Source organism: Meleagris gallopavo, chromosome 4 (genome assembly GCF_905368555.1).
Source record: "Meleagris gallopavo chromosome 4, MGAL_WU_HG_1.1, whole genome shotgun sequence".
Lineage (NCBI taxonomy): Eukaryota > Metazoa > Chordata > Aves > Galliformes > Phasianidae > Meleagris > Meleagris gallopavo.
In genome coordinates, this window is record NC_139407.1 from 15,917,045 (window position 1) to 15,934,298 (window position 17,254).

The 17,254-nt window shown below is 36.1% G+C and overlaps 1 protein-coding gene across 6 annotated transcripts in view; it reads left to right on the forward strand.

Annotated features, from left to right (window-relative positions):
* Nucleotides 1-17,254, forward strand: part of CCSER1 (coiled-coil serine rich protein 1) — a 623,472-nt gene that overhangs the window by 302,272 nt on the left and 303,946 nt on the right. For all 6 annotated transcript variants that reach the window (XM_085222271.1, XM_085222272.1, XM_085222270.1 and 3 more), the window contains one exon: nucleotides 12,439-12,516. In XM_085222271.1, coding sequence (XP_085078397.1) covers nucleotides 12,439-12,516 — 78 coding nt within the window. The remainder of the gene's footprint in view (nucleotides 1-12,438; nucleotides 12,517-17,254) is intronic.

Consider the following 17,254-nt stretch of genomic DNA (forward strand, 5'->3'; position numbering starts at 1 on the left):
CCCGAATCCTCCTATTTAGTTTTTGGATATCGCTCTGAACTTTTTCAGGCCTTTGGTCTGTAGCTTAGAACGGAGATGATTTACTGTTTGCACTTAACCCATGACAGCTTCATTTTTTAAGGGACTTTGAAAAGGGAACTTATTACAAAATTCTGAGAAATCCAAGTTATTTTGTTTCCTGGATCTTGCTTATTTTCCTGTGCATTACAGTTAGCAAACAGCCTTATAAGTTTTGCAAGGCGTAGATTCTGTACACAAAAATCTCATCAATCTTTCTGATATGGTTTTTATGAATTTCATGGAGATGTCAGCTGTTTGGCTCTGCACCATCCTGAAGTACTCTGGAATCCTTTCAGAATGTCCCCACTGTCTTTAACACACTTGATCTGCAGATCTGTTTTGGAAAATAGTAAGGCAAATAATCATGGAAAGATCTGCTGCTGACCAAAGTACCTTACTATTTTGAGTTGTAAACGCTTAGCACAAAAGGAGTTTGCATTTTATCTTCACACTGGCCAAATGCAGATTCTACATGCTTCCCATGTCTAGCAATGTGGATTCTCATCTCTGAGTTTACTATTTAGGAAGTCGCTGCCTCCTTGCTGTCCATGAAATAACAGCTGGAGAAATGGGATCATGGACATGTGGAGCTGAAAAGATACATCTCTACTTTTTTGGGATATGCCAAATGTGTGTGTCATGGTTCTTGTAATCTGGGTTGCAGTGTTTTCCAGTTACACAGGGGAGGTTAAATACAGTTAACTTTTTCCAATGTCTAGCTGTTTAGCATTCCTCCTGAGACAAGGGACTTCTTGTGCGTCATGATGAAAGTGTCACATTAAGGTTACAGTTTGACTTTGCCTGCCAGAGCATCCCCCACAAGAGCTTTCATTAGCCAGTTTCACAAACATTTAAAGAACAGATGCTATATTGAAATGGCAGACATAGTAGATTTGGAATTGTCAAAGATAAATGCAGTGGCTGCTAATATGTGGCAGTAGTGCCAGTGGAATACATGCTATCCCAGGTGTTCTTCACCAAGAGGTTATGCACTCTGCTTACCGAGAAGGTGTCCCTAACTTGGCTGAAGAAGAGGAGTGTGTCTTCCCATCTCTTATGACTCTCTACAATGTCTTTTCCTTTCTCTTATCCTTCTTTTTTCCTCTCCTCATTAGACTCTTTGGAAGCATATATTGTTTGTATAAGTTGGATCTCAGCTTTTTTTTTGTTCTAGTCTTTTTTTTTATAAATGGCTCAATAGCTATCTTTAAGGATCAGGGACTTGTGCAGACAGACTTTCCTGTGGCTGTGTGTCTGCTTTAGGATGCAGAAGCAATGCAGTGTACAGGCTCTGAGGTACAAAGCTGCTGTTGATGTATGTTCATCCAAAATTAGAGTCTGGTCTTGCAGGAGTGAGCACTGTGGGTGTGCTGTGCCCAGCCTTTGCTAGTGCAGCATTTCATGCACATTTTAATAGTAGTGATAATGCAAACACAACTCTTTCTGCACATGCTAATTTATTGACACTAACCACAATGAGATTAAATGTACATAATTAAACTCTTTATCGTTCTACTGGTAAGCATGATGGTAACAAGGTTTGTGAAAAGGAGTTACTAATTTTCAATAATTTATGTCATTTTTTTTTTTTTTTTGTGAAATATAGTTCAAATATTAATGCACCTGTGGAATGTTCCATTTATTAGCCTCTGACTCATCTCTATTCTCCTGGCTTTAATTGTCCTGACTTTCCTTTAGAAGTTCTTGGACTTCTTGAAAAAAGCTTCTTTTGCAAGACAAATATCTTTCAAACTCTGACCTACAGGTGAAAAGTGTTCTAGCAGTGAAAAAAAGGAAGCCAGTCACAGTCCAGCTGAAAAACAAGAGAGTATGAGTAGGGAGATTAAAGCTATGTTTCTCACTTAACTGTGCTGGCCCTGAGGTTAGCAAGAACTGCTCTGAGAAGCAGAATCTGGATGCTGCTTGCACTCAACATCTCATTAAATGAAATAAATGAGTTGAAGGATGAGCACGTCCCCTTTCAGCAGCTCCAAACCCACTCTGACTTGGGCTTCTGACAGGTTCCACATGTACTACTGGAGTTATAGTCATGGGTGTCTCATGTAAATGGCTTGTATCTTGTGAATAATTCCATCTGTAAAGAAGTTCCCTTTACATCATCAGAAATACTTCAGGGATGTGTGATGTGGCCACTGAATGTCAGTGGTGTATCCTGTTTCTCCGATCCTCTGCTGAGTGTATCCATCTCTTCATCATCTCTGACTTCACCTGCTTGATAATGCTTTGTCCTGATTTCAGCTGGGACCAAGTACGTTTTCTTCATAGAAGAAAACTTCTTTATCCAGAGAAGTTGTGGGTGCCTCATCCCTGGCAGTATTCAAGGCCAGGTTGAATGGGGCCCTGGGAAGTGAATGGCAGTGGGGTCCTGATCTAGTGGTTGGCAGCCATGCCCACAGCAGGGGCCTTGGAGTTCCATGATTTTTATGTTTCAATCCAACCTAAGCCATTCTGTGGTTCATAGTGTCTGCTATAGTGCTATGTTTTGGTTTTAGGAGGAAAAAAAACAAACATATTGGTAACAGACCAATTTTTAGTTGTTGCTGAGCAGTGCTGTACAGAGCCAGGGACATTATAGTTTCTCAGCTTCTGGTACCGCCCTGCCAGTAAGGGGGGGCTAAGGAAGCACAGGGAGCTGGGAGGAGAAAGGGTCAGCTGTCCCGATTCTATTACATACCATATGGCATCATGTGAAATTGATAAAACTGAGGGGAGTTGCCATGGGGGCAGCTGCTGCTCTGAGCATCAGTACATTATCATAATTGATGATATTTTGCTATTTCTATTTGTGTGTGTGTGTGTGTGTGTGTGTGTGTTAAGAAATAATTTTAATTTCAACCCATGAGTTCTCCTGTTGTTTTTTCCCCGTTTCTCTCTCCCATCCCACTGGGAGGGCAGGGAGTGAATGAATAACCTAGTGGCACTGAGCTACTACTACTGGATTAGAGCACAGCACACCCCCGTGGAAGCATTTTATAGTGTGACTTTAAAACTGGGCATGTATTTTTTACATAGCCTGAGCCCAGAATGGTGAGAAAAGGTGGAGATTTATGTGAAATAATATAGGTAGTTGCAAATTGCAAGGCTTTCGGATAAATGCCTGTGTTTGTGTTTCAATGCCATAACAAACAAAGCAAGTACATCTGAAAAGCTCTTTGCATTTTATTGTAGTTTAATGAATGTGAAAGCTCTGTTCAATTTTTCTCCCTGGTTTCCCTATTTATGTTGTAGGGCAGGAAGAAATTATGCTCATTTGTATTCCTGGACATAATGTAAATGAAAAATGATTATTTTATTGCTAATGGCTTTATAAAATGCTCTTCAGATCTCCCTGCAAGTTTAATATATAATACCACTGCTAAATAAAAAATTATGAAAGCAAAATGCAGAGCCAAGGCTCCAAAAATAACAGTAACACAATGCCTAAGCACTAGTACAGGCAATGTCAAACCCACCATCCCACTGCAAGTTGCTTCAGTTTCTTAAGCAACACACTGTGACCTCCCCAAAGTGTACTGAGTTGGTGCTGAGAAGCTGTGCTGTGTGGTGATTCCCCTGACATAATTTTCTGACTTGAGATATTTGAGCAGATTGATCGTGTCTTTCTTGTAGTAAGCCAATTATATGGCTGTTAGAACACAGCACTTGCATAGACACTCAGTCACTTTTGTGCGTGTATACATATACACACATCTACATGTGTATGTTTATTAGCCTATATTTACGGACTGAGAGAGATGAGCATAGGGCAAAGGAAAGGGGAAGAAAAGAGAAGGTGTGAAGACTTTTTATTTCGGATTGGGGCAAAATAAGAGTAGTGGTAGTGATGGATGCAGGAGTGGGAAGTACTGTGAAGATAAGCCACTGTGCAAGACAATACTGCTGGGAAGAAAAGCAGGTATTGGAGCTGAAAAGGGAAGAATAGATAATGCAGCTGGAAAGACTGTGGAGATCTGACTGCAGAAGGGGTAATTTTCATTGAAGCCTCTTCCAGTGTGGGAGTTGAATGTCTCATTGTGCCTTTCCCTTTTTATTCTTAAGAATTACAGCTGCTGGCAGAAGGTAGAAACTCAGTGTCCCACATATTTACAGAATCAAAGATATTTGTTATACTTTGATGAATACGTCCTTGGAAGCTGCTGATGAACCAAAACGCAGGCTCAGCATGCTTCAAAACTGTGTCAACGGTAATCTGTATTTCAAGAGCATAGGGATTGCCTCATAATATACAGACCTTTAGAAGACACTAGAGAACTACTCTGTTAAAAACACTGTGATTCAAATAACGTGGCAAAACTTACTTGCTAAACGTGCACCTTAGATTTCTACAAAACCATACTAATGAAGACTTTAAAGCAGGGAAGCCCACTTCAAATTGTGAAATATCATTTGGTTCTCTTCTTGCAGTGAGAAAAACTCTCCCTGCCGTCTTTTAGCAGTGGACATGTACAGATATTTAAGATGTTTCCTTTAAAATTTTGCTGGGGAATTCAAGACAGTTTTGAGAATGAAGCATCTCATCTAAATAAGTTAAAATACTCTGTTAGAAGAGGTTCCATACTGAAATTGTAAAAACTCTTTTGAGAACTGATGATGAAGTGAGAATAATTGCAGTCACAACATTTAGTAAGTGCAAAGTGGCTTGTTAAAACCTCAGTGAAATTCATAGCAATTCAGGGAAGCTGATTCTTTTTAAAGAGAGAGAGAGAAAAATAAAACATAGCTTTGCATTAAAAACACCAGTGTGAAAGTCTGGCAATTTTGTGCTTGATATTTGCAAATTAAAATTAAGGGGGAAAACAGAAGATTAGACTGCAAATTATTAATGAAACTCAAACTGACTTAATTTAAATTTAGATTTAAAAAGTAAGGTTTATTAACATTATGAAACATTATCTTAATTCACATGAAAACAATATCTGGCAGGGAAACTGTAGGCACAGTACAACACTGTTGAAACTGATATCATATATCCATAGATATGTACAGGTAAAGAGATGCATTGAACAATAAAGCGTGTCTAGATTTTTTGGAATTAGTGCATGAGAAAATGTGTATTTAAAAAAAAAAATATCTAGTACAAACAGATTTTTTTTATTTAACTGAAGGATTCATGCCTTAATGTTTCAGACTAAAAAGATGTTACACAGGCTGAAAGAGGTTCATCAGCATATTTCAGAGCTTGATAGAAAGCATTTAATTGTATTAATATGAGAATATTTTAAATGTTTTTTGCTGAACTTGGTACCTAAATCCATGTCTGTTTTCAGTAGTGCTGATCTGCAGTCACTTCAGAGGAACCTACAGAGCTTGTTTTCAGAAGCATTTATTTCCTAGCTTATCAAGGCAGTTATTTACTCATATCCATAGCATATAAATGTATATCCTGTGTGTGATTTTATTCTCTTTAATGTAACTGTAGTACATCCATTCAAACTCTTTGTCTGGCAGTGTAGTGACAGGAGAAGTAGTAATAGTATTAAACTGAAAGAGCATAGCTTTATATTAGTTATAAGGAGAAATCCTTCTCTAACAGTGGTGAGGTGCTGGCACAGGCTCCCTGGAGAAGCTGTGGAGAAGCTCTGTCCCTGGAAGTGTTCAAGGCCAGGTTAGATGGGGCCCTGGGCAACCTGATTTTGTGGTTGACAACTCTGCTTATATCAGGGCGGTTGAAACTGGGTAGACTTGAAGATCGATTCTAGTCCAAGACATTCTGTGGTCTGCTCCTTGACATCTTCAACGTGTATCTCGTCCCAGTATGATATGACACATAAATGATGCAGAACACGCGTGAATAGAGGAACAGAAAGAGGTGATTCTTTTACTGGATTCGATTGTTCTCAGTTAAATTAATCAATTACTTCTTTTATAATTGTTTTGTATGGAAGGGCAGAAAAATGATGAGTCTGGATGTCAAGAAATATTAAGAATCTGAGAAAGCCCCACACTTGGATTTTTTGTTGATACAGTCTTCTTTTAGAGGATGTAGACAGTTCCTTTCAGATTCAGACTATAAGATATAACATGGGAGTACCGGTTCTCTTAGTGCTGTAACTCTGGTTTTGGAGAGAAAATGTCTCTAGGACTGGAATGAAAAAAAGCATTGCTGAAGCTTGTGTATTAAGCAGCCTTTGTATTTGCTGCAAAATTGAATGCAGTTTGATGAAAAAAAAAAATGCTTGTATTTGAACCTGAAGGATCTCCTGCAAAGAAACAAAATAGGCAGCCTGTAGATTAAAAATCCCTGAAGAGTACGTGGTTCTCTTAATTGTCTGCTGAAAGATCAAAAAAACGTGTTATATGATATTATTATGGCAGATATACAATAACAGAGTTTCAAGGCTGGATAGTATAGTCAGTGTAGTAGGAAAGAAACAATGGAAACTGGGAGGGAATAGAATTTTTCTCAAGGAAATCAGTTTTCCACTGATTCAGTGTTCCATCAACAATATGTTTGCGTTTATGAAAACAACCCTCTGTTTTTTGTTTGGAAAAGAATATGACTTGAGTTATTTTTAATATGATATGTAGTAACAATCCCAATTCATGCAGTGACAATCATTGATAATTCTACAGAATGCATCACAAAGAGATGTTGACCCTAAAATCATCATCTGTGTTACTTTCAAAATTACATTTCACTTGAAAATAGAAGTCAATGGTGTTTTTAGGTATTAACTAGGTACAGTTTTTCTGTTTAGGAAAGTAAATGTGTTTCTCCCCTATGAATTAATGAACAGATAATCGGACCCTTCTTCTAAGCTCTAGGTGCTGGGAAGTAATCTGTCCAAGGAAACTTGTGTTTCTATTTATTAGGAGTGTCTGTTTGTGGAGGAAAGCAAGGAAAACAAAATGAGAAGATGAGCAAGGAAAACAAAATGAGAAGATGAGCAAAGAAAAATAAGGGTGGAAATAAAGAGACCAAATGAGGGTATATTTGTTAATATATATATAATATATAGCTCTTAATTATGTAGTGGTTTTTTTTTTTGTTGTTGTTATTATGTAAAAATATTTTGTGTTTCTAAAAACAGACTTTTTTTTTCTACTTTGTTTACTCAATACTAAGCCAGCAATCTACAATTTTTGACCCTGCTTTAGAGCCTTAGTTCAGCATTCTTTTTTTTTTTTTTTTAACAAATTTTACATGTTTAAGATGATGTTCTCCTTCTGCTATCAACCAGGTAATATATATGTTAGGTATTTTCGTTTCCTCTTCTTTTAGCAATTTAAAAGCGCGATAACTTTTTTTTCCCAGTACTTTGGAAAGTACTTTTGGAGAGTACTTTGGCTCTGTATTTAATATAAGGAACATGGAGATAACTAAGTGAAATGTAAATATTTTGAGTAAATTAAATGTAAATTATACAACGTGAAAATTTAATCTGTCTAAACTATTTAATTAACGTGCAGAATATCACATTTAATGTGTTTGCCTAGTGTTGCTGGGAACTCCAGGTCTTGTAAAATAAACAGTACTGGTTGTACAAGTTCTGTTAAGTGACAATTCAGCATCTTAAATGAGGTGTTATTTCCCACTGTCATTTCACAGCTCAAGTGATTAGCTTTGCCTAGATGGTAGTACAAATTGTGCCTAATCTATCTGCCTGTATCCAAAGTGCTGGTTAAGTAGGTGGTTGAACCACTAAGAACTTGTTTGTCTATCTATGTCTCACTTCGACGTACAAAAAAGTTGCAAAAAGTGGTATCAGCTGTCGTTTATGGTTCTCCCTTGCTATGGGAACTAAGATAACACAGGACGACAGACACAAGACCCATACAGCCTTCAGAGCTATGGGAGCAGCTATGTACAGTGGTAGGCAATGTGCCAGCCAAATATCTTAAAACAACAGTCAAATATTTGAGTTGATAACTGCAAGTGGTAGTCAGAATAATTGACTATACCTACTAACAAAAGACATGTGAAATAGAATTACAAGCAACCACACACATGGTATTCAAATATAAAAGGAAGTAGACCTAGCCACATTTTAAGTGAGCACTCCATTCTTTGTCATTGAGTGAGACGGGAAATGTGGGGGAAAATCAATCAAACATGGAGGAAGATGAAAGTTGAAAGCTTATTTCACATGCCTGATGCTTTTTCTTACCAAAACTGATTTTGTTTGTAGTGATTTTATTTGCATTAAGTGTATGTATCAGTAAAAACTCTTAATGATGTTAAATAACTTGGAATGGACAGATATCACAGCAGTCCAAAAGCATAGGGGGGGAACAATGCATGCTCTGGATGAATATCTAGAGCTCTTGGACTTGTGAATTCCTGATTCCCGTCTTTGTTTTTAACAGCCTTGTCTAGCTTTAAGCAAACTGCTTCACCTTCTTTTATCATTGTTCTTGATAGAACAGGATGATAATATTTAAGCACAACATTTCATAAAGATACTGTGCAGATCCATTAATGAATCCATTTACAGGCCTTTGATTACCTTCAGTATATCAAAATGTCACTGCTGAGCTTGCTGACTGCACTTATTTCAGTTCTCGGTTGTACTCAGCTTCTAGATTATAAAGTTGTGGTGTAACTCATGATACAACTGAAACTATCACCCCAGAAGTAACATCAATATTCATTTACTACTCCTTAGCAAAAGCTATAAGGTACACAGGTTGTCTTTTCTTTTGTTATTATAAAGATTTATTTGCTCTACAGCTGTAATATCCATGGAAAGTTTTCTTCTCTGTCAGTATTAACTTCTTAGATCAATATGTTGTGATACTGATCTGCAGAGAAGTTAATGTCTGCCAACTATCATTGCAGTGTTTACCCTTGTTGAAAAGCAGTTGTAGCAAATTAAATTGGCTTCTGTCTGTGAGTGATATGCATAAATTTTATGATACAATTAACTAAGGTTGATACATAAGCCTCTTGCTAGAGAAGATCAAATTAAATACAGGGCTCTGTAGTGGGAAAAGTCCCAGTTTACAAGATGAGGTGAATCTGTTTTCATTTAAAGAACAGTGGCTGAAGGCTCAAAGACCACTGATTTTAGAGGAGTGTGGCTTTAACAATGTGTATTTGTATATTCTTGATCTGCTGTATTGATTAAAAAACCTGTTTGCATTCTCTAATTTGCCGTTAGACATTTCATGTTGACATACAGGATTATGTTTTGAGATAAGTATTCACAAATAGAAGAGAGCAAAACAACATCAAGCTTATCACTACTTTAAAGCAGATCCGTAAAGACCCTTCCTTCTCTTTCATCTAGCTGAAATGGTGGGATTCTGTCCGCGAGAGGGTTCTGATCTTCAGTCACCAAGCAGAACATACATATGGGAAATGTTTGTTTTCAGAAATTTAATTCTTCCTTTTGTTTGCATCATTCTAAAGAAATTTCCTGATAATTACTTTCTGTAAAACATATGTCTCGAACTAGAAATAATTACCACAGCCCAGGAGCAACTGTCTTCTACCTGTTCATTTTGCAGTGAGGATGATATTTAGGTTGATCAGCTTGTAGAAACTGAAAAAAAATTTGAACATTAATGATTGAAATTGTAGAACAGCTACTGGCGTAATTATGATATCCGTTTGCTGCTTTTTAACACCCTGCTCCAAATTAAAAGAACAAACAAACAAAAAAAAACTTCAAGCACTTAAACCTACTCAATCTTTTTTTCTTATTTTTCTTATTTTTCTTTTTTTCTTTTTTTTTTTTTTTTTACATAGGCAAGACAATACTTTTTAAACAGTAGAAACTGAGAAAATAGTTGAATTGCTTGATATTCAGATATCTTTTGTGTAGAAAATGGAGTTCAGATATTTAAAGCTTTGCAACATTCTGTGCTCTTCAGGATACTCAGGTTTCTACCAACACAGGGAAAAAGCTAAATCTGCAAAACTCACCTATGGAAGAAGAATGCATTAATAGTATGCATAGAGAATGTTATTGTTGCAAAGTTCTGCAAAATTAGGAAATATGGTAATTTTCCTTATTTGGTCTTGTAAGTATGATTATGATACAAATGATGTTCAACATCTGTGATAAATTGTATGTTGTGATTATAGCCTAATGTTAAAACATCTTCCTGATTTATAACTCAAATCTATCAAATGTAGGCAGGCAATCTGCTTTTATGAGAACAGAATGGGCTTAGAGATTAACAAATAAAAAGTGTCCACTGAATGAATTGCTCACAGTCGTTTCTTCTGTATGGGAAACTTCTTAGACTGCAAAGTGTTATTAAGATGTGGCCAATAAACTTAAGTGTTATGTTGCTTAAAATGATTGATAGGTGATACTGTCTCTCTCAATTCTTTGCTATAACAAACTGTGTTAGTGACACTGAATTTAATTAATTTATACTGCAGAGAAGCTTTTCTGCTTCTTTTCTTTTGTTGGAGAAAAAATTGCTGGAGTTGCTGAAAGGATTGCTGAGGGTATGTATGCATGAATAGTTGTATTCAGACCTAATCTCTTGTGCCAGTGCTCCAGTCTGGCAAGACTCAAAACAGTCCAGAAGGCATACAGTCCAGAAGCCCATAATATTGTCCCCTGTCTTGTGACAGTTTTGTTAATCCAGGCACGGTGCTATGTCACTATGCTGTCCAGAGAAGGGCTGTCTCATGTCCATTTTGCAGGAGGAGCTGATGTTCTGCTAAGGCCAATGTAGGGATGTGCCCTGGTAAGTCTTGTCAAAGCAACCTCAGCATTGTCAAGGTTGTTTGGTCTGTCTTATCTTTTAGCTACTGCTGAAGAATTTGCAGCTCATGCAGTGTGCAGGGATCAATCTGCATTGCTGAATTTCATACCGACACAGTTTCAGTGGTGGACTGTCTTTCCATTCACTTGTGATTGAAAATTAGGGTGCATGATTTGGTTTGGAAAGCAGTTGCTTAGTTTATTTTTTTTCAGTTCGGTGTAAATTAAAACACAAATTGTCTACCTTTAAGACAGAGCATTCTCAAAGAGGAGGTCTCTAGTTTTGACTGCACTTTGAATTTAATCTAAAAGAGCTCTTCTTCCCTTCTGTTTAACAAATAGTCTCAGTCATTTTCCTTGATGATCAATGGCAGGAGCTTAAGTGTTAGTATTTGTAACTATTGAAAAGACAGTGGTGGATTTGGTAAAGCTATTGGCTTTCTGATACAGTATACTCTCTCTTATTCCCCAACAAGCTCTCTGTGTTGCATGGGTTATAAACTGCCTGTTTCTTTCTCTCTCTCCTTCATGAATAATCACCGTGTCACCCTCTTACCTCCTTTACTTACATTCCCTTTATTCAAGAAGCAGCTGTTGTCTTTTCTTTCAGATATGGTATAACATACATATCTATTTAAACTCTATGATTTTCTCAATAGGTATCAATTCTTCAATTCTGAATTCTGTCTGGTATCAGTTATGACATAGGGATTTTGTTACAAGGTTTTTTTTTTTTTTTTTTTTTTTTTTTCTTTTCCTAACTGGCTGAATACAATACAGTACCTACATTTGTATGTATTCCTACATTAGTGAAACTTAATGGGGTGCAGCAATATTCTTTACTTTTAGAGCTTGTGCCTATCAAATGGTTCACATCATAGTGATGTGAAAACAGATACCTGATTAGTTAATTGCATAAACTAAATTTATTAAATCATGGCACTCATGGACTTGTTTCCCTAAAAGTATTGCGTATTATAGTATTCTTCAGAATTTTTTTTATCATATTTGCATTTTCTTAAAGATTTTGTTCTTCCATCATTAATACCACTACAAATTAAAAAGAGTCTCCATGCTCCTCTTTTACATGACATCTATTCAAATGATGACTATGTCAACAACCTTAAAAAGACTGGATTTTTGCATCGATCTGTTAGACATTTTGCCTGGATACATTTACTGACTTCATTATTAATTTTGCTGTTAACTCTTCAGTTTCATCTACTAGTGCTCAATTGTAACATATACTAACTCAGGGGAAAGGGATCTTTTTAAAACATTAATTCAGATGCCTTTCTGCAGTATGTTTTCATATTAATTTTGCCTTCTAATTTCAACATCTGAACATCAAATAAATTATATATTGTTGTCTGTTCTATGTGATATTTTAATTTTCATCTTGCATTGAAGGTTCAACTAGATGATCTTGTAGATCCTTTCCAAACTTGTGATTCTAGGATTCTATGATTATTCTTTGTAGATGTGATATAGTTGCATATTTGTGCATGTATTTCAGTATTAGAATGAGGATTTTTTACTAATTAATGATCAGTATTGTATAGATGGCAGCTGCTTTCTCAATCTAATTCTGTTGAATTTTAAGCATAATTTTTGAGCTCTTTCTTCCCCAAAATATGAAGAGATATTAGTAAAACTTGATTGCAAATGTGAATTCCTGTGTGTTTTCTTTCAGAGTACAGACATGAGTCCAGCTAGCAGCACCACCTCACTCCCTGTTAGCCCTCTTCCCGAAGAGCCATTACTTTTTAAGGTATAGTTAATTCATTCTTCTATAAATACTGTATATGTATTTTGGCTTATCATGCAATCTGATGTATTGTGAAGTGCTGTTACTACTGCTTCCTTTCCTTTAAATTACTGTGATGTCAGCAGATGGTCACACAATACTGTGCAGATTTTAAGAAGTAACTATAATAAAACATTCTTAGTTTTTGAGAGGGCTATTCTTTCAATAACAGAAGAGACTGGAGCTATGAACTGTTACTTAAGAAAAAGAGGAATATGTTTTTACATATCTCATCTGCTATTGATTTTTTTCTGATATATGCTTGTGTATATGTCTGTATATCTCTGAACAAGATCCTCTCAGGTTGCCCAGGTGTTCAGAACAGTGCTGTCACTGCAGGCCAAGAGGTATCATTGCCAATTGTTGGCTGAGACAAGGAGGTGATTCTTATTTTCATTGCCATTGTCTCAACTGTGTGACACCAAATTAAGGCTGAGGAAATTGAATGAATGAAGTTTTGTAATTTTTGGCTTGAGTCTATTCTGCGCATGCCACTAAATCAGGAAATAGCAGCCTCTCTCTACTTTCCATTAAAAAAAAAAAAAAAATCTCTTTTTTTTTTTTGTGAACTGCCTCACCTGCACTGTCCTGTTAAAATCCTGCTTCCAATTTTAGTGCCAACTCAGCTTCCTATATCTCTTCTCACAGTTTCACTCCCTTTGTTTTACCTTATTTTTTCATGTCTGTAGAGGAGTTGCACCCTAATGTTCATAACCAGCTATCAAGTCAGCCAATTACTGTTACTGGAATGGTACAGGTTTCTCTGTGGTTTCATCGGTGGAAGTACATGTGAATCTTTATGGTCAACTATACACTGATTATACACTCCTTTTCTGGTGTTTAATACTTTCAAGACCGTTAGCTCTCTGTGAGATCTGGCTGAAATGGAGCAATGTTTTGCCAAGATACTGGAGTATTTATTATCTTTTTTTTTTTTTCCCCTTGGGAAATCACATGGAATACACATTGAAACATTCTGAAAATTATGAGGCAAATTTTGTAGTTACCATTTCTCCCTTTGCCTGGGGAAACAGTAAGATATGTCTTTGAGAGAGTAAGGGACTTCTCAGCTCAGATACAAGGTGTAGAAATTTGACATGAATTAGTGAAATCCTCAGCTGAAGTAAGTGCACTCATCTGTTTGCATCAAGAAATCTCTGACACAGTGCCTTTATTTGGTTTTAAAGGAAGTCATGCTTGCATAGCTGAAAATGAACTACAAATGGCTTATTTGAAGTGGCAAAGTTATTTCAATAAAAAAATTAAGGTACTTGTTCATATAAAGAGCCTTTTATATTTTGCATTAGGAAATTGTACAAGAAACCAATGAGGGAATACATTTTGCTATGAAATTCAAATGAATTGAAATCAAATACATCTCACAGCAAATTCTCTTAAGTATAATTAAAAATAAGATAAAATGTAACGGTTTATGTTATTAATTCCTGACTCATTCCAAGAGAGAGCAATATTGTTCCAGAAATTATGTGAATGATTGGTTTTACAAGCCATGACCTTTTCCAAAAACTGTCAGCCTGTAATATTGGCTTTTGATGCTGGAATGATACATTTCTCTTAGAATTGTAATAATAACTCTTCCCACCTCCTTTGCTGTATGTAATGAGAAGACAGAAAAAAGATCCACTTTATGATTCTGGAAACACAGGTGTAACAAAGTAGGATAATATAAACTTTGCATATCTTTAGAGTAGTTGAAGGTATTTAAGCTTTTATACTAGACTGTGAAATAAAAATCAAACTCCGATCTCAGTGATTCCTGATCTACTACGAAGGAAGTGAGCGTCCAACTTTACCAATGCAGATGCTTATGATTCTTAATCCTGAAGGATTTGTGCTCTATAAATGTGAAGGATAACTCAGCTCCTTCAAACACCATTGTAAGAATTTGAGTTCAGTCTAAGGAAAGTGAGAAGCACAATTCCCATGGGAGTACTTGCATGTTGTAACTCAGTTGTAGAGACAGTACTTAGCTACCATTTTCACATTATGCTGTGTGTGCTATGACATATAGCTCTACCAGAAAGATCCAATTCTGGTGAGACCATACCCTGAAATAGTTGGAGGGAAGTTTTTTCCAGTGCTGTATCAGATGTTTCACTTGTGTTCATTATATATATTATTCTTATAGAATTATTATGTTAAATTTATTAAATTCCTCCTACAGAGGAACAAAAGAAATGGAAAGCATTTCAGTAAGTATTAACGGTAGCCAACCCCAGTGCTGCTTAAACCTAAACCCTTGAGAAGACTATCACTTTAATGCCTTCTAGCAATGTTGGCTTTTTAACAGCTGTACATAGTGATACAGTAATGGAAGCTGGTTTTGCTTGAGCAAAGATCAAGTTTGCACAGTAGCCAGAAGTACAACCAATTCTTTATGTGGCTTCTGATTTCCTTCTCCCTGTTGAGCTAGAGACGCATTGCATTCAGAGCCTTCCATAGCTATGCTCTTTAAAAGCTTATAGAAAAATCTTGTTCAGACATGTATGCAGACAGTGCACTTTAGAAAAGCTTTTCTAAACCAATTTTTGATGAAATGCTCAAAGGTATTTCTTTTCAGTCAGGGTTATTTTTATGTCAAATTTTGTCTTTCAGTTCTCTGCTGTTTTTTGTAGTTAAAATTATTATTATTATTTTTAAGAGCGAGATCTTTTCCTATATTGTGGGAAAAGTTTATCCTATCACAGAAGAAAATCTTTTTGTTGGTGGTGATTTTGTACTTAGCCTTTTCGGTAGGAAATACCTTCCTTTGAGCAGAAGTTTATCCTTCTGCTTCTCTGTCATATTTATTGAAGAACTGGAGTCCTATCTCAGGAAGAAGGAAGTGATGCCACAGTTGAAATATTACAGAATTAAGAATCTGAAATGCAACAGAGCAGAATGGCATTTGCATATCTTAACTTGATTGTTATTCTACGCTATAACAGCAACAGTGCAGCTTGCTCAAATGCAAGAGGCTTTTAATTATGACTATGTATATCTGTACTCATGATCTGTAATTAAAAATAATGTTGCTTTTCATTTTGCAAATCAGTGAGGGAGGGATTGTTTCTGTTATGTCATCTTAGAAAGCATTCTTCCACTTTTTACAGCCTGTTCGTTTCTCCTACTCGTTATATCATGCTTTTTTATAATAACATTTCATTATTTTAAAAAGTATTCTGAAAATATATCACTAAGACTGCGTAAACAGAGTTTTTGAAGCTCCAAGGGAGAATCCTATTATCTCGAGTAAGAGCTCTCAAAGTTCTTCACACTAATCATCTCAGTACAGATAGTAAATCCACCCAAATTCCCTTGGCTAGGGACTGATAGGCATTGGTAAATCTGGAGGACCACTCTGCCATTCAGAAAATGTCATAGAGTATCCTGAGCTGGAAGAGACCGACAAGGATCCTAGTTCCACACAAGACCATCCAAAATTCAAACTGTCTGAGAGCATTATCCAAACGCTCCGGCAGCATGGGGCTGTGACCACTGCCCTGAGTGCCTGTATGCTTGACCATATGTGGTGAACTTTTCTAGTGAACAGGATTACTCCAAGTGGTTTGGAGTGAAATTCTGTTGAAATCAATGGCTTTGTGCACATTGATTGCAATAATGTGGTTTTGGTCCATATATGAATGATGAAAGTGTACTGACTACTCCAATCCCACTGATTAAAGGTGAAAATGTAAACTTACGTTGACAATTCCAAAATGGAATCTTTGGAGTTGTATTATCATCAATGCAATGGAGTGTTTTCATATACTTCCTCCAATGTAATTAAAATTTAGGACTACTGGCAATAGAAGAATATATTTAATAAGTCACTTGCCAGTATATGTCAGAACAACAGATATTTTCTTTGTAAAATAAATTAAATGAACTTGGGAACTTGAAAATGGGATTCCTACATGTGGCATGAGTCTTTTCACTGTAGCATATGGTCTCTCTTCTTTTTAGTTGTTTTTTTTCTGGCCAATGATTACATTTTCCATTCAGAAAACCTCTGAAACATGCTTACGTACAAACTAACATGTCAAGTAAGTTTGGAGTGAAAAACATTGGTAAAACCTTTGACTGTTCTATTGAAACAGATATAAACAGTTTTCCCAGGATCTTAATTAGTAATGATAATGACCCAGTCACAAGTATTCAAACATAATTCTTTACCAGAGTAAATACGAAGTTGTTATTTAGAATTCTTACAAATTGAATGTCTGAGAAGTGCAATACTGAAAATAAGTGATTGATTTTTAAAATGCTTTAAAAAGACAGATGCATTTGTAATCAGTTGAGACAGCCATTATGAACAGTGGATAAATATTGTTAATTTTAATCACCCGAAATTAAAGGCAAGGTTAAATTGCTGAAAGACAAATGTCTTGTGCTACTTAAGAAACCAGCTGTTTCCTGGCTTTCTTTCAGCTGCTTCCCCTGGTAGAGCAGGCAAGATACTGAAATATGAGGAATGATGTTGTGCTGTAGATTCATTCGTGTTTGTTGTTACTTTTCTGATCAGATCACATACCATATTGTTCGTTCACATCTAATTGTAAGTAGTAAAACCTTTTAATTGTCTGTGTCATACCTACAACTGATCAGAATTGTATTTGTGGTTTCTCAGTATCTTAATCATTTTGCGCTATGCTGTGGTGTATTCTTGAGGACGTTCCCATACCTGCCAGTTTGTTTATTG